Source organism: Diorhabda sublineata, chromosome 7 (genome assembly GCF_026230105.1).
Source record: "Diorhabda sublineata isolate icDioSubl1.1 chromosome 7, icDioSubl1.1, whole genome shotgun sequence".
Taxonomy (NCBI): Eukaryota; Metazoa; Arthropoda; class Insecta; order Coleoptera; family Chrysomelidae; genus Diorhabda; species Diorhabda sublineata.
This window is the reverse complement of record NC_079480.1, coordinates 23,385,980-23,412,295: the sequence shown is the minus strand read 5'-3', so window position 1 is coordinate 23,412,295 and position 26,316 is coordinate 23,385,980. Positions and strand designations below refer to the sequence as shown.

At 32.9% G+C, this 26,316-nt stretch overlaps 1 protein-coding gene across 1 annotated transcript; it reads right to left on the bottom strand.

The window, feature by feature from the left end:
- Positions 1-154: 154 nt before the first annotated feature.
- On the bottom strand, positions 155-26,316 carry LOC130447055 (fork head domain-containing protein L1-like). The gene is made up of 4 exons (XM_056783679.1): positions 26,249-26,316; positions 24,084-24,346; positions 23,048-23,324; positions 155-1,370 (listed from the first exon to the last, which is right to left on the bottom strand). Exons 2-4 carry the CDS (start codon positions 24,323-24,325, stop codon positions 1,236-1,238), a joined length of 654 nt encoding a protein of 217 aa, XP_056639657.1. The 5' UTR covers positions 24,326-24,346; positions 26,249-26,316; the 3' UTR covers positions 155-1,235.

Genomic DNA, 26,316 nt, shown 5'->3' with positions numbered 1-26,316 from the left:
ACCAGTGTTGACCTTAAACGTTTCTAAGGTGTGTTCATCGAAAGCGACCTTTAAGAAAGCTACTAAGCTAACTGATAAGTGAAGTTGTTCAATAATAAATTGAATTACAAAGAATCGTCGATATGATATAGATTATTTTGAAATAAAAACATTATTTAGTATAAAAACGTATGTATTTATTCTTTATAATACTACAACAGATATAGTAGAAATTATTTTATACAGACCTTATATTACAAACATTTAAACGTTTCCTAATAAATGAAAGTACATATCAAGTAAATAATTGAAATAAATAAAAGAAAACAGACAATAATCACAATTTAGTAATAATTATTTATAAGGCGTGCTGAAAAGTTCGTAGGCTGACACATATGTGGCGCTACTAGTTTTTAAATAGTCCAAGCCTTCAAAACAACGATCTATCACATTGACAGCTATCGTACAATTACTTGTGAATTAAATTAGTTTGAGTAAAACAACTATTAGTTTTAAAAAATAGATTAAATTTCGTATGTTGATAAAACAAAAAAAAACACTATTAAAGCAGAGGCTTAGCTTGATAAACATTATTCGGACTCCAAATAATGGTGACGTGAGCTGATTTAAGTAGCTACGATCCTAAAGGTATTAAAGGAACGTGTTGGACAAATCTTGGATGATTATTTGGATATAGGAAAGCTCTGTTTTAAGTAGATGCCGCGCGAGCTCATAATAAACCCAAAACAACAAATTCATTATTCTGAGAATTAATTGAAGCTGTTAAATTGTAATAAACCAAAATTTTTGCGTTTTGTAATAATTGCTAAAACATTATTTCACACTGGAGTCTATTCGACAGTCAGGAGAGCGATGAACGGTTTGCAAAAACGAAAAAGTCGGCTAGCAAGGTTATGGCATCATTAATTTTGTATGCGTATGGTATAATATTGATCGACAAGTTTTGAAATGGGAAACAGCGACTATTACGTAAAGATATTGGAGAGTTTTAAGAACGAAACTATGAAAAAACGGCTGCAAGAATAAAACTCCGTTCAACTTCGTATCAAAATCCAATGGACACGATGACAAAATTGTATGAAATGAACTTCGAATTGATTCAGCATCCATCGTAGTCTCCAGATTCAATCTCCGGCGACTTATTTTGTTGACAAACTAGAATAAAATTTGATTATACTAAAAAAACAGCCTACGAACTTTCTAGTTACAATAAAAAATAGTTCATTCCAGTTCATCTATGAATTATTATGTTTTATTAAATTTTCTATGGTAAACAAACTAGTGTTCTTGTTTCTTTTCGGTAATTCTCCATCATTCTGATCAATTTGTGATGTTATATAAGGTTTAGTGATTAGAGATATGGCTTGTTCCTGTAATAAATGTTTTCACATATTATCACACCAAAATTCATCATTTTTACTTATAAATAATCATCACATTTTTGACCAAACCTTCAATTTATGAATACGAATAAAATTCAATCCAAAAAATCTCTCAGCTACTTGTATTTTGGATTGTAGCATCATAATAATGTCTACCACATTATTTTCGAGTGTCATACCCTCATTTTCTTCATTCAATCAAAATATTCTTCATTACTATCACTTCTATTCTCATTTTTTCTTTCTAAATCCATTCATCACCACATTTTTTTGCAACAACGGTTTTTCTGCGTCATTTATACTTCTTTTTATCCAAAAACATCCTTCACCAATTTACTTTCGACCCTTAATTGGCGGCTGTAGATCGAAATACTCATGATTCAAAATATTCTTCAGTACTATCACTTCTATTCTCATGTTTTCTTTCTAAATCCATTCATAACCTCATTTTTTGCAACAGGGCTTTTTCTGCGTCATTTATACTTTTTTCTATCCAAAAACATCCTACACCAATTCCCTTTCGACTATTAAATGACGACTGTAACTCGAAATACTCATGATTCATAATATTCTTCAGTACTATCACTTCTATTCTCATTTTTTCTTTCTACATTCATTCATAACCTCAGTTTTATGCAACAACGGTTTTATTGCGTCATTTATACTTCTTTTTATCCAAATACATCCTTCACCAATTCCCTTTCGACTCTTAATTGGCGACTGTAACTCGAGATACTCATGATTCAAAATATTCTTCATTACTATCAATTCTATTCTCATTTTTTCTTTCTTGATCCATTCATAACCACATTTTTTTGCAGCAACAGTTTTTCTGCGTCATTTATACTTCTTTCTATCCAAATACATCCTTCACCAATTCCCTTTCGACTCTTAAATGACGATTGAAACTCGAAATACTCATGATTCATAATATTCTTCAGTACTATCACTTCTATTCTCATTTTTTCTTTCTAAATTCATTCATAACCTCAGATTTTTGCAACAACAGTTTTTCAGCGTCATTTAAACTTCTTCCTATCCAAAAACATCCTTCACCAATTTACTTTCGACCCTTAATTGGCGGCTGTAGATCGAAATACTCATGATTCAAAATATTCTTCATTACTATCACTTCTATGCTCATTTTTTCTTTCTAAATCCATTCATAACCTCAGTTTTTTGCAACAACGGTTTTTCTGCGTCATTTATACTTCTTTCTATCCAAATACATCCTTCACCAATCCCCTTTCGACCCTTAATTGGCGACTGTAACTCGAGATACTCATGATTCAAAATATTCTTCATTACTATCACTTCTATTCTCATTTTTTCTTTCTAAATCCATTCATAACCTCAGATTTTTGCAATAACAGTTTTTCAGCGTCATTTAAACTTCTTCCTATCCAAAAACATCCTTCACCAATTTACTTTCGACCCTTAATTGGCGTCTGTAGATCGAAATACTCATGATTCAAAATATTCTTCATAACTATCACTTCGATTCTCATTTTTTCTTTCTAAATCCATTTATAACCTCATTTTTTTGCAACAACGGTTTTTCTGCGTCATTTATACTTCTTTCTATCCAAAAACATCCTTCACCAATTCCCTTGCGACTCTTAATTGGCGACTGTAACTCGAAATACTCATGATTCATAATATTCTTCATTACTATCACTTCTATTCTCATTTTTTCTTTCTAAATCCATTCATAACCACATTTTTTGCAGCAACAGTTTTTCAGCGTCATTTATACTTCTTCCTATCAAAAAACATCCTTCACCAATTTACTTTCGACCCTTAATTGGCGGCTGTAGATCGAAATACTCATGATTCAAAATATTCTTCATTACTATCACTTCTATGCTCATTTTTTCTTTCTAAATCCATTCATAACCTCAGTTTTTTGCAACAACGGTTTTTCTGCGTCATTTATACTTCTTTCTATCCAAATACATCCTTCACCTCCCTTGCGACTCTTAATTGGCGACTGTAACTCGAAATACTCATGATTCATAATATTCTTCATTACTATCACTTCTATGCTCATTTTTTCTTTCTAAATCCATTCATAACCTCAGTTTTTTGCAACAACGGTTTTTCTGCGTCATTTATACTTCTTTCTATCCAAATACATCCTTCACCTCCCTTGCGACCCTTAATTGGCGACTGTAACTCGAAATACTCATGATTCATAATATTCTTCATTACTATCACTTCTATTCTCATTTTTTCTTTCTAAATCCATTCATAACCTCAGTTTGTTGCAACAACGGTTATACTGCGTCATTTATACTTCTTTCTATCCAAATACATCCTTCACCAATCCCCTTTCGACTCTTAATTGGCGACTGTAACTCGAGATACTCATGATTCAAAATATTCTTCATTACTATCACTTCTATTCTCATTTTTTCTTTCTCATTCCATTCATAACCACATTTTTTTGCAGCAACAGTTTTTCTGCGTCATTTATACTTCTTCCTATCCAAATACATCCTTCACCAATTCCCTTTCGACTCTTAATTGGCGACTGTAACTCGCAATACTCATGATTCATAATATTCTTCTGTAGTATCACTTCTATTCTCATTTTTTCTTTCTTATTCCATTCATAACCACATTTTTTTGCAGCAACAGTTTTTCTGCGTCATTTATACTTCTTTCTATCCAAATACATCCTTCACCAATCCCCTTTCGACTCTTAATTGGCGACTGTAACTCGAGATACTCATGATTCAAAATATTCTTCATTACTATCACTTCTATTCTCATTTTTTCTTTCTCATTCCATTCATAACCACATTTTTTTGCAGCAACAGTTTTTATGCGTCATTTATACTTCTTCCTATCCAAATACATCCTTCACCAATTCCCTTTCGACTCTTAATTGGCGACTGTAACTCGCAATACTCATGATTCATAATATTCTTCAGTAGTATCACTTCTATTCTCATTTTTTCTTCCTAAATCCATTCATAACCACATTTTTTGCAGCAACAGGTTTTCAGCGTCATCTATACTTCTCCCTATCCAAAAACATCCTTCACCAATTTACTTTCGACTGTTAATTGGCGACTCTAACTCGAAATATTCATGATTCATAATATTCTTCATTACTATCACTTCTATTCTCATTTTTTCTTTCTAAATCCATTCATAACCTCATTTTTTCTCAATAACGGTTTTTCTGCGTCATTTATACTTCTTTGTATCCAAATATATCCTTCACCAATTCCCTTTCGACTCTTAATTGGCGACTGTAACTCGAAATACTCATGATTCATACTATTCTTCATTACTATCACTTCTATTCTCATTTTTTCTTTCTAAATCCATTCATAACCACATTTTTTGCAGCAACAGTTTTTCAGCGTCATTTATACTTCTTCCTATCCAAAAACATCCTACACCAATTTACTTTCGACCGTTAATTGGCGGCTGTAGATCGAAATACTCATGATTCAAAATATTCTTCATTACTATCACTTCTTTTCTCATTTTTTCTTTCTAAATCCATTCATAATCACATTTTTTGCAGCAACAGTTTTTCAGCGTCATTTATACTTCTCCCTATCCAAAAACATCCTTCACCAATTTACTTTCGACCGTTAATTGGCGGCTGTAGATCGAAATACTCATGATTCAAAATATTCTTCATTACTCTCACTTCTATTCTCATTTTTTCTTTCTAAATCCATTCATAACCACATTTTTTGCAGCAACATTTTTTCAGCGTCATTTATACTTCTCCCTATCCAAAAACATCCTTCACCAATTTACTTTCGACCGTTAATTGGCGGCTGTAGATCGAAATACTCATGATTCAAAATATTCTTCATTACTATCACTTCTATTCTCATTTTTTCTTTCTAAATCCATTCATAACCTCAGATTTTTGCAACAACAGTTTTTCAGCGTCATTTAAACTTCTTCCTATCCAAAAACATCCTTCACCAATTTACTTTCGACCCTTAATTGGCGGCTGTAGATCGAAATTCTCATGATTCAAAATATTCTTCATCACTATCACTTCGATTCTCATTTTTTCTTTCTAAATCCATTTATAACCTCAGATTTTTGCAACAACAGTTTTTCAGCGTCATTTAAACTTCTTCCTATCCAAAAACATCCTTCACCAATTTACTTTCGACCCTTAATTGGCGGCTGTAGATCGAAATACTCATGATTCAAAATATTCTTCATTACTATCACTTCTATTCTCATTTTTTCTTTCTAAATCCATTCATAACCTCAGATTTTTGCAAAAAAACAGTTTTTCAGCGTCATTTAAACTTCTTCCTATCCAAAAACATCCTTCACCAATTTACTTTCGACCCTTAATTGGCGGCTGTAGATCGAAATACTCATGATTCAAAATATTCTTCATTACTATCACTTCGATTCTCATTTTTTCTTTCTAAATCCATTTATAACCTCATTTTTTTGCAACAACGGTTTTTCTGCGTCATTTATACTTCTTTCTATCCAAATACATCCTTCACCAATTCCCTAGCAACTCTTAATTGGCGACTGTAACTCGAAATACTCATGATTCATAATATTCTTCATTACTATCACTTCTATGCTCATTTTTTCTTTCTAAATCAATTCATAACCTCAGTTTTTTGCAACAACGGTTTTTCTGCGTCATTTATACTTCTTTCTATCCAAATACATCCTTCACCAATTCCCTAGCAACTCTTAATTGGCGACTGTAACTCGAAATACTCATGATTCATAATATTCTTCATTACTATCACTTCTATTCTCATTTTTTCTTTCTAAATCTATTCATAACCTCAGTTTGTTGCAACAACGGTTATACTGCGTCATTTATACTTCTTTTTATCCAAATACATCCTTCACCAATCCCCTTTCGACTCTTAATTAGCGACTGTAACTCGAGATACTCATGATTCATAATATTCTTCAGTAGTATCACTTCTATTCTCATTTTTTCTTCCTAAATCCATTCATAACCACATTTTTTGCAGCAACAGTTTTTCAGCGTCATCTATACTTCTCCCTATCCAAAAACATCCTTCACCAATTTACTTTCGACCCTTAATTGGCGGCTGTAGATCGAAATACTCATGATTCAAAATATTCTTCATTACTATCACTTCTATTCTCATTTTTTCTTTCTTAATCCATTCATAACCTCATTTTTTGCAACAACGGTTTTTCTGCGTCATTTATACTTCTTTCTATCCAAATACCTCCTTTACCAATTCCCTTTCGACTCTTAAATGACGATTGTAACTCGAAATACTGATGATTCATAATATTCTTCAGTACTGTCACTTCTATTCTCATTTTTTCTTTCTAAATCCACTCATAACCTCATTTTTTTGCAACAACGGTTTATCTGCGTCAATATACTTCTTCCTATCCAAAAACATCCTTCACCAATTTACTTTCGACCCTTAATTGGCGGCTGTATATCGAAATACTCATGATTCAAAATATTCTTCATTACTATCACTTCTATTCTCATTTTTTCTTTCTAAATACCTTCATAACCTCATTTTTTGCAGCAACAGTTTTTCTGCGTCATTTATACTTCTTTCTATCCAAATAACTCCTTCACCAATTCCCTTTCGACTGTTAATTGGCGATTCTAACTCGAAATACTCATGATTCATAATATTCTTCATTACTATCACTTCTATTCTCATTTTTTCTTTCTAAATCCATTCATAACCTCATTTTTTCTCAATAACGGTTTTTCTGCGTCATTTATACTTCTTTGTATCCAAATATATCCTTCACCAATTCCCTTTCGACTCTTAATTGGCGACTGTAACTCGAAATACTCATGATTCATACTATTCTTCATTACTATCACTTCTATTCTCATTTTTTCTTTCTAAATCCATTTATAACCTCATTTTTTTGCAACAACGGTTTATCTGCGTCAATATACTTCTTCCTATCCAAAAACATCCTTCACCAATCCCCTTTCGACCCTTAATTGGCGACTGTAACTCGAGATACTCATGATTCAAAATATTCTTCATTACTATCACTTCTATTCTCATTTTTTCTTTCTAAATCCATTCATAACCTCAGATTTTTGCAATAACAGTTTTTCAGCGTCATTTAAACTTCTTCCTATCCATAAACATCCTTCACCAATTTACTTTCGACCCTTAATTGGCGGCTGTAGATCGAAATACTCATGATTCAAAATATTCTTCATAACTATCACTTCGATTCTCATTTTTTCTTTCTAAATCCATTTATAACCTCATTTTTTTGCAACAACGGTTTTTCTGCGTCATTTATACTTCTTTCTATCCAAAAACATCCTTCACCAATTCCCTTGCGACTCTTAATTGGCGACTGTAACTCGAAATACTCATGATTCATAATATTCTTCATTACTATCACTTCTATGCTCATTTTTTCTTTCTAAATCCATTCATAACCTCAGTTTTTTGCAACAACGGTTTTTCTGCGTCATTTATACTTCTTTCTATCCAAATACATCCTTCACCTCCCTTGCGACCCTTAATTGGCGACTGTAACTCGAAATACTCATGATTCATAATATTCTTCATTACTATCACTTCTATTCTCATTTTTTCTTTCTAAATCCATTCATAACCTCAGTTTGTTGCAACAACGGTTATACTGCGTCATTTATACTTCTTTCTATCCAAATACATCCTTCACCAATCCCCTTTCGACTCTTAATTGGCGACTGTAACTCGAGATACTCATGATTCAAAATATTCTTCATTACTATCACTTCTATTCTCATTTTTTCTTTCTCATTCCATTCATAACCACATTTTTTTGCAGCAACAGTTTTTCTGCGTCATTTATACTTCTTCCTATCCAAATACATCCTTCACCAATTCCCTTTCGACTCTTAATTGGCGACTGTAACTCGCAATACTCATGATTCATAATATTCTTCTGTAGTATCACTTCTATTCTCATTTTTTCTTTCTTATTCCATTCATAACCACATTTTTTTGCAGCAACAGTTTTTCTGCGTCATTTATACTTCTTTCTATCCAAATACATCCTTCACCAATCCCCTTTCGACTCTTAATTGGCGACTGTAACTCGAGATACTCATGATTCAAAATATTCTTCATTACTATCACTTCTATTCTCATTTTTTCTTTCTCATTCCATTCATAACCACATTTTTTTGCAGCAACAGTTTTTCTGCGTCATTTATACTTCTTCCTATCCAAATACATCCTTCACCAATTCCCTTTCGACTCTTAATTGGCGACTGTAACTCGCAATACTCATGATTCATAATATTCTTCAGTAGTATCACTTCTATTCTCATTTTTTCTTCCTAAATCCATTCATAACCACATTTTTTGCAGCAACAGGTTTTCAGCGTCATCTATACTTCTCCCTATCCAAAAACATCCTTCACCAATTTACTTTCGACTGTTAATTGGCGACTCTAACTCGAAATATTCATGATTCATAATATTCTTCATTACTATCACTTCTATTCTCATTTTTTCTTTCTAAATCCATTCATAACCTCATTTTTTCTCAATAACGGTTTTTCTGCGTCATTTATACTTCTTTGTATCCAAATATATCCTTCACCAATTCCCTTTCGACTCTTAATTGGCGACTGTAACTCGAAATACTCATGATTCATACTATTCTTCATTACTATCACTTCTATTCTCATTTTTTCTTTCTAAATCCATTCATAACCACATTTTTTGCAGCAACAGTTTTTCAGCGTCATTTATACTTCTTCCTATCCAAAAACATCCTACACCAATTTACTTTCGACCGTTAATTGGCGGCTGTAGATCGAAATACTCATGATTCAAAATATTCTTCATTACTATCACTTCTTTTCTCATTTTTTCTTTCTAAATCCATTCATAATCACATTTTTTGCAGCAACAGTTTTTCAGCGTCATTTATACTTCTCCCTATCCAAATACATCCTTCACCAATCCCCTTTCGACTCTTAATTAGCGACTGTAACTCGAGATACTCATGATTCAAAATATTCTTCATTACTATCACTTCTATTCTCATTTTTTCTTTCTCATTCCATTCATAACCACATTTTTTTGCAGCAACAGTTTTTCTGCGTCATTTATACATCTTCCTATCCAAATACATCCTTCACCAATTCCCTTTCGACTCTTAATTGGCGACTGTAACTCGCAATACTCATGATTCATAATATTCTTCAGTAGTATCACTTCTATTCTCATTTTTTCTTCCTAAATCCATTCATAACCACATTTTTTGCAGCAACAGTTTTTCAGCGTCATCTATACTTCTCCCTATCCAAAAACATCCTTCACCAATTTACTTTCGACCCTTAATTGGCGGCTGTAGATCGAAATACTCATGATTCAAAATATTCTTCATTACTATCACTTCTATTCTCATTTTTTCTTTCTTAATCCATTCATAACCTCATTTTTTGCAACAACGGTTTTTCTGCGTCATTTATACTTCTTTCTATCCAAATACCTCCTTTACCAATTCCCTTTCGACTCTTAAATGACGATTGTAACTCGAAATACTGATGATTCATAATATTCTTCAGTACTGTCACTTCTATTCTCATTTTTTCTTTCTAAATCCATTCATAACCTCATTTTTTTGCAACAACGGTTTATCTGCGTCAATATACTTCTTCCTATCCAAAAACATCCTTCACCAATTTACTTTCGACCCTTAATTGGCGGCTGTAGATCGAAATACTCATGATTCAAAATATTCTTCATTACTATCACTTCGATTCTCATTTTTTCTTTCTAAATCCATTTATAACCTCATTTTTTTGCAACAACGGTTTTTCTGCGTCATTTATACTTCTTTCTATCCAAATACATCCTTCACCAATTCCCTAGCAACTCTTAATTGGCGACTGTAACTCGAAATACTCATGATTCATAATATTCTTCATTACTATCACTTCTATGCTCATTTTTTCTTTCTAAATCAATTCATAACCTCAGTTTTTTGCAACAACGGTTTTTCTGCGTCATTTATACTTCTTTCTATCCAAATACATCCTTCACCAATTCCCTAGCAACTCTTAATTGGCGACTGTAACTCGAAATACTCATGATTCATAATATTCTTCATTACTATCACTTCTATTCTCATTTTTTCTTTCTAAATCTATTCATAACCTCAGTTTGTTGCAACAACGGTTATACTGCGTCATTTATACTTCTTTTTATCCAAATACATCCTTCACCAATCCCCTTTCGACTCTTAATTAGCGACTGTAACTCGAGATACTCATGATTCAAAATATTCTTCATTACTATCACTTCTATTCTCATTTTTTCTTTCTCATTCCATTCATAACCACATTTTTTTGCAGCAACAGTTTTTCTGCGTCATTTATACATCTTCCTATCCAAATACATCCTTCACCAATTCCCTTTCGACTCTTAATTGGCGACTGTAACTCGCAATACTCATGATTCATAATATTCTTCAGTAGTATCACTTCTATTCTCATTTTTTCTTCCTAAATCCATTCATAACCACATTTTTTGCAGCAACAGTTTTTCAGCGTCATCTATACTTCTCCCTATCCAAAAACATCCTTCACCAATTTACTTTCGACCCTTAATTGGCGGCTGTAGATCGAAATACTCATGATTCAAAATATTCTTCATTACTATCACTTCTATTCTCATTTTTTCTTTCTTAATCCATTCATAACCTCATTTTTTGCAATAACGGTTTTTCTGCGTCATTTATACTTCTTTCTATCCAAATACCTCCTTTACCAATTCCCTTTCGACTCTTAAATGACGATTGTAACTCGAAATACTGATGATTCATAATATTCTTCAGTACTGTCACTTCTATTCTCATTTTTTCTTTCTAAATCCATTCATAACCTCATTTTTTTGCAACAACGGTTTATCTGCGTCAATATACTTCTTCCTATCCAAAAACATCCTTCACCAATTTACTTTCGACCCTTAATTGGCGGCTGTATATCGAAATACTCATGATTCAAAATATTCTTCATTACTATCACTTCTATTCTCATTTTTTCTTTCTAAATACCTTCATAACCTCATTTTTTGCAGCAACAGTTTTTCTGCGTCATTTATACTTCTTTCTATCCAAATAACTCCTTCACCAATTCCCTTTCGACTGTTAATTGGCGATTCTAACTCGAAATACTCATGATTCATAATATTCTTCATTACTATCACTTCTATGCTCATTTTTTCTTTCTAAATCAATTCATAACCTCAGTTTTTTGCAACAACGGTTTTTCTGCGTCATTTATACTTCTTTCTATCCAAATACATCCTTCACCAATTCCCTAGCAACTCTTAATTGGCGACTGTAACTCGAAATACTCATGATTCATAATATTCTTCATTACTATCACTTCTATTCTCATTTTTTCTTTCTAAATCTATTCATAACCTCAGTTTGTTGCAACAACGGTTATACTGCGTCATTTATACTTCTTTTTATCCAAATACATCCTTCACCAATCCCCTTTCGACTCTTAATTAGCGACTGTAACTCGAGATACTCATGATTCATAATATTCTTCAGTAGTATCACTTCTATTCTCATTTTTTCTTCCTAAATCCATTCATAACCACATTTTTTGCAGCAACAGTTTTTCAGCGTCATCTATACTTCTCCCTATCCAAAAACATCCTTCACCAATTTACTTTCGACCCTTAATTGGCGGCTGTAGATCGAAATACTCATGATTCAAAATATTCTTCATTACTATCACTTCTATTCTCATTTTTTCTTTCTTAATCCATTCATAACCTCATTTTTTGCAACAACGGTTTTTCTGCGTCATTTATACTTCTTTCTATCCAAATACCTCCTTTACCAATTCCCTTTCGACTCTTAAATGACGATTGTAACTCGAAATACTGATGATTCATAATATTCTTCAGTACTGTCACTTCTATTCTCATTTTTTCTTTCTAAATCCATTCATAACCTCATTTTTTTGCAACAACGGTTTATCTGCGTCAATATACTTCTTCCTATCCAAAAACATCCTTCACCAATTTACTTTCGACCCTTAATTGGCGGCTGTATATCGAAATACTCATGATTCAAAATATTCTTCATTACTATCACTTCTATTCTCATTTTTTCTTTCTAAATACCTTCATAACCTCATTTTTTGCAGCAACAGTTTTTCTGCGTCATTTATACTTCTTTCTATCCAAATAACTCCTTCACCAATTCCCTTTCGACTGTTAATTGGCGATTCTAACTCGAAATACTCATGATTCATAATATTCTTCATTACTATCACTTCTATTCTCATTTTTTCTTTCTAAATCCATTCATAACCTCATTTTTTCTCAATAACGGTTTTTCTGCGTCATTTATACTTCTTTGTATCCAAATATATCCTTCACCAATTCCCTTTCGACTCTTAATTGGCGACTGTAACTCGAAATACTCATGATTCATACTATTCTTCATTACTATCACTTCTATTCTCATTTTTTCTTTCTAAATCCATTTATAACCTCATTTTTTTGCAACAACGGTTTATCTGCGTCAATATACTTCTTCCTATCCAAAAACATCCTTCACCAATCCCCTTTCGACCCTTAATTGGCGACTGTAACTCGAGATACTCATGATTCAAAATATTCTTCATTACTATCACTTCTATTCTCATTTTTTCTTTCTAAATCCATTCATAACCTCAGATTTTTGCAATAACAGTTTTTCAGCGTCATTTAAACTTCTTCCTATCCAAAAACATCCTTCACCAATTTACTTTCGACCCTTAATTGGCGGCTGTAGATCGAAATACTCATGATTCAAAATATTCTTCATAACTATCACTTCGATTCTCATTTTTTCTTTCTAAATCCATTTATAACCTCATTTTTTTGCAACAACGGTTTTTCTGCGTCATTTATACTTCTTTCTATCCAAAAACATCCTTCACCAATTCCCTTGCGACTCTTAATTGGCGACTGTAACTCGAAATACTCATGATTCATAATATTCTTCATTACTATCACTTCTATGCTCATTTTTTCTTTCTAAATCCATTCATAACCTCAGTTTTTTGCAACAACGGTTTTTCTGCGTCATTTATACTTCTTTCTATCCAAATACATCCTTCACCTCCCTTGCGACCCTTAATTGGCGACTGTAACTCGAAATACTCATGATTCATAATATTCTTCATTACTATCACTTCTATTCTCATTTTTTCTTTCTAAATCCATTCATAACCTCAGTTTGTTGCAACAACGGTTATACTGCGTCATTTATACTTCTTTCTATCCAAATACATCCTTCACCAATCCCCTTTCGACTCTTAATTGGCGACTGTAACTCGAGATACTCATGATTCAAAATATTCTTCATTACTATCACTTCTATTCTCATTTTTTCTTTCTCATTCCATTCATAACCACATTTTTTTGCAGCAACAGTTTTTCTGCGTCATTTATACTTCTTCCTATCCAAATACATCCTTCACCAATTCCCTTTCGACTCTTAATTGGCGACTGTAACTCGCAATACTCATGATTCATAATATTCTTCTGTAGTATCACTTCTATTCTCATTTTTTCTTTCTTATTCCATTCATAACCACATTTTTTTGCAGCAACAGTTTTTCTGCGTCATTTATACTTCTTTCTATCCAAATACATCCTTCACCAATCCCCTTTCGACTCTTAATTGGCGACTGTAACTCGAGATACTCATGATTCAAAATATTCTTCATTACTATCACTTCTATTCTCATTTTTTCTTTCTCATTCCATTCATAACCACATTTTTTTGCAGCAACAGTTTTTCTGCGTCATTTATACTTCTTCCTATCCAAATACATCCTTCACCAATTCCCTTTCGACTCTTAATTGGCGACTGTAACTCGCAATACTCATGATTCATAATATTCTTCAGTAGTATCACTTCTATTCTCATTTTTTCTTCCTAAATCCATTCATAACCACATTTTTTGCAGCAACAGGTTTTCAGCGTCATCTATACTTCTCCCTATCCAAAAACATCCTTCACCAATTTACTTTCGACTGTTAATTGGCGACTCTAACTCGAAATATTCATGATTCATAATATTCTTCATTACTATCACTTCTATTCTCATTTTTTCTTTCTAAATCCATTCATAACCTCATTTTTTCTCAATAACGGTTTTTCTGCGTCATTTATACTTCTTTGTATCCAAATATATCCTTCACCAATTCCCTTTCGACTCTTAATTGGCGACTGTAACTCGAAATACTCATGATTCATACTATTCTTCATTACTATCACTTCTATTCTCATTTTTTCTTTCTAAATCCATTCATAACCACATTTTTTGCAGCAACAGTTTTTCAGCGTCATTTATACTTCTTCCTATCCAAAAACATCCTACACCAATTTACTTTCGACCGTTAATTGGCGGCTGTAGATCGAAATACTCATGATTCAAAATATTCTCCATTACTATCACTTCTTTTCTCATTTTTTCTTTCTAAATCCATTCATAATCACATTTTTTGCAGCAACAGTTTTTCAGCGTCATTTATACTTCTCCCTATCCAAATACATCCTTCACCAATCCCCTTTCGACTCTTAATTAGCGACTGTAACTCGAGATACTCATGATTCAAAATATTCTTCATTACTATCACTTCTATTCTCATTTTTTCTTTCTCATTCCATTCATAACCACATTTTTTTGCAGCAACAGTTTTTCTGCGTCATTTATACATCTTCCTATCCAAATACATCCTTCACCAATTCCCTTTCGACTCTTAATTGGCGACTGTAACTCGCAATACTCATGATTCATAATATTCTTCAGTAGTATCACTTCTATTCTCATTTTTTCTTCCTAAATCCATTCATAACCACATTTTTTGCAGCAACAGTTTTTCAGCGTCATCTATACTTCTCCCTATCCAAAAACATCCTTCACCAATTTACTTTCGACCCTTAATTGGCGGCTGTAGATCGAAATACTCATGATTCAAAATATTCTTCATTACTATCACTTCTATTCTCATTTTTTCTTTCTTAATCCATTCATAACCTCATTTTTTGCAACAACGGTTTTTCTGCGTCATTTATACTTCTTTCTATCCAAATACCTCCTTTACCAATTCCCTTTCGACTCTTAAATGACGATTGTAACTCGAAATACTGATGATTCATAATATTCTTCAGTACTGTCACTTCTATTCTCATTTTTTCTTTCTAAATCCATTCATAACCTCATTTTTTTGCAACAACGGTTTATCTGCGTCAATATACTTCTTCCTATCCAAAAACATCCTTCACCAATTTACTTTCGACCCTTAATTGGCGGCTGTAGATCGAAATACTCATGATTCAAAATATTCTTCATTACTATCACTTCGATTCTCATTTTTTCTTTCTAAATCCATTTATAACCTCATTTTTTTGCAACAACGGTTTTTCTGCGTCATTTATACTTCTTTCTATCCAAATACATCCTTCACCAATTCCCTAGCAACTCTTAATTGGCGACTGTAACTCGAAATACTCATGATTCATAATATTCTTCATTACTATCACTTCTATGCTCATTTTTTCTTTCTAAATCAATTCATAACCTCAGTTTTTTGCAACAACGGTTTTTCTGCGTCATTTATACTTCTTTCTATCCAAATACATCCTTCACCAATTCCCTAGCAACTCTTAATTGGCGACTGTAACTCGAAATACTCATGATTCATAATATTCTTCATTACTATCACTTCTATTCTCATTTTTTCTTTCTAAATCTATTCATAACCTCAGTTTGTTGCAACAACGGTTATACTGCGTCATTTATACTTCTTTTTATCCAAATACATCCTTCACCAATCCCCTTTCGACTCTTAATTAGCGACTGTAACTCGAGATACTCATGATTCAAAATATTCTTCATTACTATCACTTCTATTCTCATTTTTTCTTTCTCATTCCATTCATAACCACATTTTTTTGCAGCAACAGTTTTTCTGCGTCATTTATACATCTTCCTATCCAAATACATCCTTCACCAATTCCCTTTCGACTCTTAATTGGCGACTGTAACTCGCAATACTCATGATTCATAATATTCTTCAGTAGTATCACTTCTATTCTCATTTTTTCTTCCTAAATCCATTCATAACCACATTTTTTGCAGCAACAGTTTTTCAGCGTCATCTATACTTCTCCCTATCCAAAAACATCCTTCACCAATTTACTTTCGACCCTTAATTGGCGGCTGTAGATCGAAATACTCATGATTCAAAATATTCTTCATTACTATCACTTCTATTCTCATTTTTTCTTTCTTAATCCATTCATAACCTCATTTTTTGCAACAACGGTTTTTCTGCGTCATTTATACTTCTTTCTATCCAAATACCTCCTTTACCAATTCCCTTTCGACTCTTAAATGACGATTGTAACTCGAAATACTGATGATTCATAATATTCTTCAGTACTGTCACTTCTATTCTCATTTTTTCTTTCTAAATCCATTCATAACCTCATTTTTTTGCAACAACGGTTTATCTGCGTCAATATACTTCTTCCTATCCAAAAACATCCTTCACCAATTTACTTTCGACCCTTAATTGGCGGCTGTATATCGAAATACTCATGATTCAAAATATTCTTCATTACTATCACTTCTATTCTCATTTTTTCTTTCTAAATACCTTCATAACCTCATTTTTTGCAGCAACAGTTTTTCTGCGTCATTTATACTTCTTTCTATCCAAATAACTCCTTCACCAATTCCCTTTCGACTGTTAATTGGCGATTCTAACTCGAAATACTCATGATTCATAATATTCTTCATTACTATCACTTCTATTCTCATTTTTTCTTTCTAAATCCATTCATAACCTCATTTTTTCTCAATAACGGTTTTTCTGCGTCATTTATACTTCTTTGTATCCAAATATATCCTTCACCAATTCCCTTTCGACTCTTAATTGGCGACTGTAACTCGAAATACTCATGATTCATACTATTCTTCATTACTATCACTTCTATTCTCATTTTTTCTTTCTAAATCCATTTATAACCTCATTTTTTTGCAACAACGGTTTATCTGCGTCAATATACTTCTTCCTATCCAAAAACATCCTTCACCAATTTACTTTCGACCCTTAATTGGCGGCTGTATATCGAAATACTCATGATTCAAAATATTCTTCATTACTATCACTTCTATTCTCATTTTTTCTTTCTAAATACATTCATAACCTCATTTTTTGCAGCAACAGTTTTTCTGCGTCATTTATACTTCTTTCTATCCAAATACCTCCTTTACCAATTCCCTTTCGACTGTTAATTGGCGACTCTAACTCGAAATACTCATGATTCATAATATTCTTCAGTACTGTCACTTCTATTCTCATTTTTTCTTTCTAAATCCATTCATAACCTCATTTTTTTGCAACAACGGTTTATCTGTGTCAATGTACTTCTTCCTATCCAAAAACATCCTTCACCAATTTACTTTCGACCCTTAATTGGCGGCTGTATATCGAAATACTCATGATTCAAAATATTCTTCATTACTATCACTTCTATTCTCATTTTTTCTTTCTAAAATCATTCATAACCTCATTTTTTGCAGCAACAGTTTTTCTGCGTCATTTATACTTCTTTCTATCCAAATACATCCTTCACCACTTCCCTTTCGACTCTTAATTGGCGACTGTAACTCGAAATACTCATGATTCATAATATTCTTCATTACTATCACTTTTATTCTCATTTTTCCTTTCCAAATCCATTCATAACCTTATTTTTTTTTCAACAACAGGTCTTCTGCATCATAACTTGTGTTACTACCAATTTTATCGTCCGTTTTTTTTTCTCAAGACCCATTCATGAATTTCTCTGTTCATTCGTCTTTTTAGTAAAATAACTAATACAACAAACCCGATGAAATGTTTATTCAAATCGTGAATTGGAGGTCCATAGATTTAATTTTATGACATTCTAAACAACTGGAAGGAGAAATAAAATTTTATGGTGAAACATCTGTTCAACGTATACGTTAACGCTGCATATTTGAAAAAAAAATCGTTGCTAACAGTGTTCACTGAGAGATTTAATTGACTCATTACTACCATATGTATTAACGAGTTGTCTGTTTATAAATTGTTCGCTCTGAAGGGTATTTTGTGGTCAACCAGTAGGCAATTCCGAACAATCACATAAGAGAACAAATTTATGTTTTTATACGACTCACGTAACCAGAAAGTAGAAGGGAGTTTACTTCAAGAACGAAATAAAAAAAAATTCAAGATCAAATATACAAGTCTAATTTTAAGTCTACAAAATTCAGGATACGATTTCTGTTGCATCGCAAAAATAAAACGAAAATCGAGAACAAAATTTTTGCGATATCTCGCTACGTTTTCGAGATATCGATACTTGAAGTTACAACAAAACAGTTTATAGAAAAGATAACTAAAATTTAATCTAGAATTAAAGTTGTATCTTGTAATTTGTATTAAACATAATGTTTTATTTCAATTTTCGCACACATCACAGATTACTGAAACAAAAGGGGCCCAGAAATACCTGACTGGACCTAGAGATGGAGTTAGTTACTTGAAAATATAATATAACCTATACAGTATATGTTTCAAGTTTGAAGATTCCACGTTCTTTAGTATTCGTTTTACAAACTATTAATAGTGAAGGTTTTTCAGTGAATTTGTAAAAAGGGAAAGAATTAGTCGTCGTTATATGATAAAATACTTTTTTTTGAAAGTCCTTAGCCCAAAAATAGCGTCGTAAAGATGTTTGTGTCTGAGTCCCGGTGGCGTTTGTTTAAATTAGGTTATGTTAGGTTATTTCTCGAAATTGAAACAAATTATCGATAAATTTTATTCTTCATTTTCGACTTATGTCGATGTACAAAATCTCATGACCAAATCCAGTGCTACAATCAAGTATGATTTTATATCAAATTAAGTCTACTTATTATTAATAAATAAAATAAAATAACCTCTTTTCAGAATTAATTTTATACATATATAAATATGGCGTCACAACTTTTGTTTGTAATCATTAAAACCGTTGAATATGAGTTGGTAGCTTTCGAAAACTTTTAATCTGATACGAAAACATTTTAATTAACTTTGTTTCGTGAGAGATCCCATACGCGATATAATTAAAAACAGTTAAAAGTACGTTGAATACGTAAAGAAAGTCCTGAAAATAATTTTTGTTTTTAAATACAGACAACGTACAAACTATCTAAACTAAATTTTAAATTATCTCATATCATTTGAGACATAATTTTCCGTCTCTAAGTTTCCACACTTCCAAACGTGATTGCTCAATATGTTTGTACGTAAAAAAAACTTCTTTTTGGCAAACAGAATCGAAATATAAACGCAGTAGACGCAATTTTCTACTTCTCAACATATAGACCACGAATGTATACTCAAACATGTCTATACTGGACGCGCAGCTCAAAAATAGTTGGGAGGTTCGCTATAGAGATTTCCAATTCCTGTTTCCTCAAGTACCTTCATCATTTTAGATGTTTTATTCGATTGAACGACTTCTTATAGTCTATTAAACATGCATACAGATCTGCATCTGCATCAGGATCTATACTGAGAGCTTCCCTTGTACCAACAGAATTTATAAACCCGAACTGGTTAAGGGATGATTGGCTATTACATAATTAAACTCAAACTTCAACTATTCTGATGGTATTCTTTCAGAATCATGATGTACATCTTAGTTATCTTATTGTTTTGGTATCGAACAGTTTGATAAATTCGTGGTCTGCTGCCTTGTCATCTTTAAATTACATTAACCACCGCTTGGACTTCCTCTATCTCAAGGTATGTTCTCCAATGTCTTATTTTGTTTCTATGTCTTCGTCTGCTAAATTTTCGATGTACATTGTGGCCGTTACGTTTCTTGCAAGGCTTCAAACTTATCACAACTCCCAAAAAAAATTTGATATGACCAAACACTATTATCCTGAAAGTACTCCGTTCCTTGGAAAGATTGGAAGTTACTATGTTAAGTGGATGATCCTGAATTCTTGTAGCTATGTTAGGAATTTCGATTCATTGTTTCATCCACGATATTCACAATATTCTGGCTTCCTCCGATTATTTTCTGTCTAACTATCATAAGGGGTTTTCCAATAAGAGGTGTTATTTTGATATTTAAAGAAAAATGCCATTTTTTGAGAAAAATGATCGGATGTTTATTTCATTATAAAGAGGATGGTATGTCGTTAATAATGGAACACAACATCAGTCAAATGGCCGCCACGACTGCGCTTACAGGACCATATCCTTTTCATGAAATTTGCCGTAACCAAATTGTAAAGCGGCTGCCCTATGTCCTCGATAGCCTTATGAATTCCATCTTTGAGGTCTTGAATCGATGCTGGACTGTTGGCGTAGACCTTATCTTTCACGTGGCCCCAAAGGAAAAAGTCGGGCCAATTGTGATCACCTCTTCGAGAGATAACACGGGACGGAAATTTTTCCCGTAAAAGATCGAGATGGTTTCGTTGCTTGTGTGGCACGTAGCGCCGTCTTGTTGAAAGTAAACGTTGTCCAAATCAATACCATCCAATTCCGGCCATAAAAAATCATTAATCATCTCTCGATAGCGAAATCCATTCACCGTAACAGTTGCTCCAGCCTCATTTTCGAAAAAGTAAGGTCCAATGACACCGCCAGACCATAAATCGCACCAAACAGTCACGCGTTGAGGATGGAGAGGATTTTCAACAATAACTCTTGGGTTTTCCGAGCCCCAAATTCGACAATTTTTTTTATTGACGTAACCACCAAGGTGGAAATGGGCCTCATTAGTTAAGATGATTTTTCGATGAAATTCCGGATCATTTTCATGCATTTCCAGGACCCAATCAGCAAAGACACGACGTTGTTGATGATCGGAGGGCTTGATTTCTTGTATTCACTGAACTTTATAGGCCTTAAGTCTTTATGCAAAATACGGTGTAATGACGTTTGTGGAATGTCTAATTCCAAAGAACGACGAGGAATGGACAAACCTTGGTTTTCTTCAACACTTTGGGCTACAGCAGCAACATTCTCAGTTGTTCTTGAGCGACGTGCACGGGTTTTATTTTTCACATCACTAACTTGTCCCGACAGCTCAAATTTTTCCACCAATTTTTGTATTGCGGTCCGAGAAGGTGCTTCACGTCGACCCAAAAATGTTTTAGTTTGACGAACCGTCTCTGCCAAACTTTCACCATTTTTATAGTGAATTTTAATAATTTCAATGCGTTGTTGAAGCGTGTATCGTTCCATTTTCATTAATGGCGTAATTTCTACTTGTCAAATGTCAAAAAATGACAGCTTCAGAAAGTGACATTTACCGAAATAGCGGGCTGTTCAAAATAACACCTCTTATTGGAAAACCCTTTATATTGCAAACTGTAACGGTTTTCAAAATATCTTGCTATCGATGATTTAACTCGAAATATCGAAATTTTTCTGTGATGTAGCTTCCAAAATCTTTTGTCATTGTTTTTGAGGCTGATTTCGGTCTCTTCTTCTATTTGTCATATTCTAATCAATTGTTCCATGTCAATCAATTGGATATGTAGAGATTATTTTTCACATCTGGTATACGTTTAAAAGAGATCAAAATTTTCGTTTTAGATCCAAAAATATTCCAATAAAAGCTTTGAGAATGCATTTCTCTTAAATATTTACATATAATTATGAGATCATTACAATTTGGAGAGAGCTGAGCTTAACAGCAATTAAAATATGAGTGGAAGTTTCTTTGTGAAAACTTCAAGAACTTAACGAAAGTTTAAGCACAGTATGCAAATTAAGTCTTGTTATTGGCTTATTCGGAAACTTTGAAATCTTAAGGGTTTGTCCTTAGAAATATTCAAGTTCATTTTCGAACGATCCTTTAGATAAAAAACTAGTACAAGATTATAAAATCTTGAACAAAAAACACTTTTTTGATAATAATAAACGATTAAGCTCGCTCCTGAATTATTCTGGATGCATATATAACGAAATACTATTAAGATTTTTTTGTTTTCGAATCCTTATAGAAAGTTTTTTTATATTGTCATCATATTAAACAACAAATTTTCAAATTATCGTTTCAAATTTCCCGCCGAAATTCTCATTACCAATATGGCGATGCACTGACGTCAGAATATAGTAAACAGTCAATAACATTCTTTAGTGTTTGTTCATCTACTTTACCATAAATATATGCCAAAAATTTGCTAGAAAATACGTCAAAACTTTAGCATTTAACAAGCTATCATTATTAGCTATAAAGAAGTCTGAGTACTCTGAGCCAGAAGTTCCGTTTTTCGTTGTAAATGATATTAATCAAAAATACAAAGACACAAATCGACGTACACATCCGTAAATTGGTTACTGGTGTACTGATAGCCAAAACAAAGTGTTAATTGGACTTTTACTATATAGTGACGTCATTAGCAGCTTATTCGTAGATTTCTGTTTCTGATTACATGACAAAATATTCAAATTTGAAGAATTCTTTATGTTAAAATCATTTCTGATTTATCAATGAATAAAAATCATTCATATCACTGTCAAAAACTCTGTTATGATCATTTATATATATATATATATAAGTATCCAACGATATAAAGAATATGAGAAAGAAATTGAACTCACCTGATATAAATTTGTCGAGCATTCTGCGATTCTCTGCCGTCTCGTTTTCCTTCTCCTATAATTTCCCTTTTCAAACATGTTAGCAGCTTTGGGATCTAACATCCAATAACTGCCTTTTCCTCCCGCGCCGCCGCCTCCGGACGTTTCACAACCCCCAGGTGACACCTTATCTCTGGGCACTTTCACAAAACAGTCATTTAAACTCAGATTATGTCTTATAGAATTCTGCCAGCCTTGCTTGTTCTCTCGATAGTAAGGAAAATTGTCCATTATGAATCTATGAAAGTGATACATTTTTATTATTAAAGGGAAAGGATGATTTTTCAAAGGAGATTCCACCAAAATCGTTCGATTTATATGAAATGGAAAGGAGATTGGAGATCAATAAACGATTATCTTAATTAACTCAATCAAGTCGCCTGCTGTCAATTATCGACAGAACTGTCATTTTAATTATAATATTTTTCAATCATCGGATTTAATTTCTTATTTCGTAGACTTTTTTTTATGTTTTTGTTGCTAAATTGTATTAATTTTAGTTTTATTCTGATTGAAAATTAGATTTTCCCTACACAACAGCTACTAGTTTCATTCGGATTGAATATTTTCTTATCTATATCATAAATCTACATTAATAAGAACGAACCTAACCTCTGAATTTCAATCCGGTTAGGTTATGTTTTTGATCATAAAATGTCAATTTCCAAATCACGTGATATTGACGTCTCGGCCATTTGGTTCGCGAGGCAAATAAATATCATTTTACCACAAGTTTTTCGTGACTTCGAGAAGGAAAATTAATAATTTAAGAGTAATATATAGTGTTGGGTACGTGGAAATTACCACGTTATAGTTTTTTGAGTGACTATCTTTATCGAAAAACTCTATGGGTTGACTCTATTTTAATCAAACTGAATGAAACGTATCTTTATAGAAAAAAGTTTTATTTACATTTCAAACATACACAACCTCCAATCTGGCCTAAATGACCTTTAAACTTGGACCTACCACTGTACCTTAAAGAAAAAAAAATTACCTATAAATTCCACTAAGTGTGAGTCTTTGCTTTGGTGACGATGATATGGCCATGGCAATGAGAGCGATGTAAGAATAAGGCGGTTTCTCCGGACGAGGTTGAGTTATCTTAATGGGAAACGGCAACCAGAGCTGCGAAAAATAAGGATTCAATAATCTTTGGGTCAGAAAATGATTCTGAGCCACGCATTCGGTGTAATGATCTAAGCAAAAGCATTGGTCCACTTGGGGTAGCGCGAACATTATTTATTTCGTTGTAAAAATCTGAAATAAAGAAAATATACAATGAATTCGAAGAAATTTTCTCAGTCGCATACACTATTATTGTCAAATATACAAGGGTGTGATGAAAGCACAGGTTATTGTATTGAATTGTATTGGCTCTCGTTCAAGGTAGCGTTTGTAGTTGATTTAAAGCAAACGCGAAGGCTTTCTCATGGAAAATTGAAACAACTCAGTCGTGTGGAATGGATACCTCAACTGGGCGTCATAAACACTCGACATTTGCCACATCATACTGTCACAAAATAATTCAATGATACACAACCAGTCCAATAAGTATAGAATTATTCACAATCTAAGAGATTGACTAGCATCCAGTTGATATATAAGATTCAAATAAAAGGATTCTACACTTATATTTATACCTAATCCTAAGAGGATCGGTTCGCTGCAGAGGAGCAGCTCCTATATCAGGGCCAACTCCAACAAACCTTCCTCCTATAACTAATTTCCAAACAAATCTCTCTCACTCTTAGAATCGGATTATGTATGATCCTAATTCCTTTGTCTGTGTTAGTTCTTTTCGAGCCTTGAACCACTGTTTTATTATAAAGGCTGTTGAGGCAAAAATTATATTTAGAAGTGTTTACTTAAAGTTAGTAGAGCGAGGTCGAGAACAATAGTTTCCATTGAAAGTGACCTTAGCTTTAACGGGCATACCTGATTTGGAAAATAGTGAATAATTCGATAGCTCTTAAATAACACAAAAAGGCAATAGAGTATCATTGATTTTTCTTCAAAAAGACTTAATTCGTCGCCATTTTCATGGAATGTATGCAGTCCAAAAAGGTACCAACGTTTATTGTCAATTTCACGAAGACTGTTTGAGGCTTTTATTTAGAAGAATTGACAAAAGATAAGTTATAGGAAATGTATTATAATATAATAGTGTACAATATCTCCCTAATAAATAGCCATAAATTCACTATTGGGTCTGATTTGCTTCCTAAAGGACATCGGCCTTTGATAACGACAACTAGGACAAGATGGACCATCTGAAGGCATACTTCCACAACGACCACTTGGATAATCAAATTCCGGGTAGTATTTTCTTCTTGTGGAGCGTCTCAAACACTACACACCCTGGCTGTAGCGTTTGTTTGTCTTAGTGTTTTAACACTTATGTAAGAAAAGCTTTAATCTAAGTGGTCCATAGACTTCTCTAAAGTATTGATAATATCCAGGTGAAAATCGAAGTTGCAGTTCTCTGCAGGTTTCTCTGAGGATGTTCCACCCGAGACAAAACAAAGCAAATCATCTTATAGGCGATCCAGTAACTTGAGACAGCTTAGAATGAAGGTCGAAGGATTGATTCTGTTTTACCTACACAACCAAGGCAGATCCAACATAATCCCACCTAGGGAGCGGTTTTTGAAAGATCTGCTCCATAGGTAGACGTGGTTCATGAATACCGAGTACATTTGCAGACGTCCAGAACGTGAATTTATCAAAACTATTTGCTTTAGAGGAGTGGAAGCTACCAAGGCATGTTTTCTTACAGAAGTTCAAGATTAATATATCCAAAGATATCTCCACACGAGGTAGGCATCACTTGAGTGTAAAAGGGTTAGTTTTTTACATAACAAAGATCCTAGTATAGATCCAGACTATTAAAGGAAAAAAAATTGACCATCTAGAATAAGGTATTTGGCGTCAAATTAAGAAAAAACGTAGATTTTTATGGATGAATCTTGAAATATACTTATTTATATAGTTCAGTTGATGATACTATTGAGTAGAAAATTACCGATCGGGGGTGCGCTATTGTACATTAACGAGTCCTAGGAAGTATGAAGTGTACCAAAATATCGAGCAGTTAATTTTATATGCCATAACTAATATTTTAATAATAAAAAAAAATGTTAAAAGGAAAGAAATACTTACATTTTCCATTCAATATTCCAGTTGACAGACATTCACAATTTTTAGAAACTAATACCACTTATGATTCT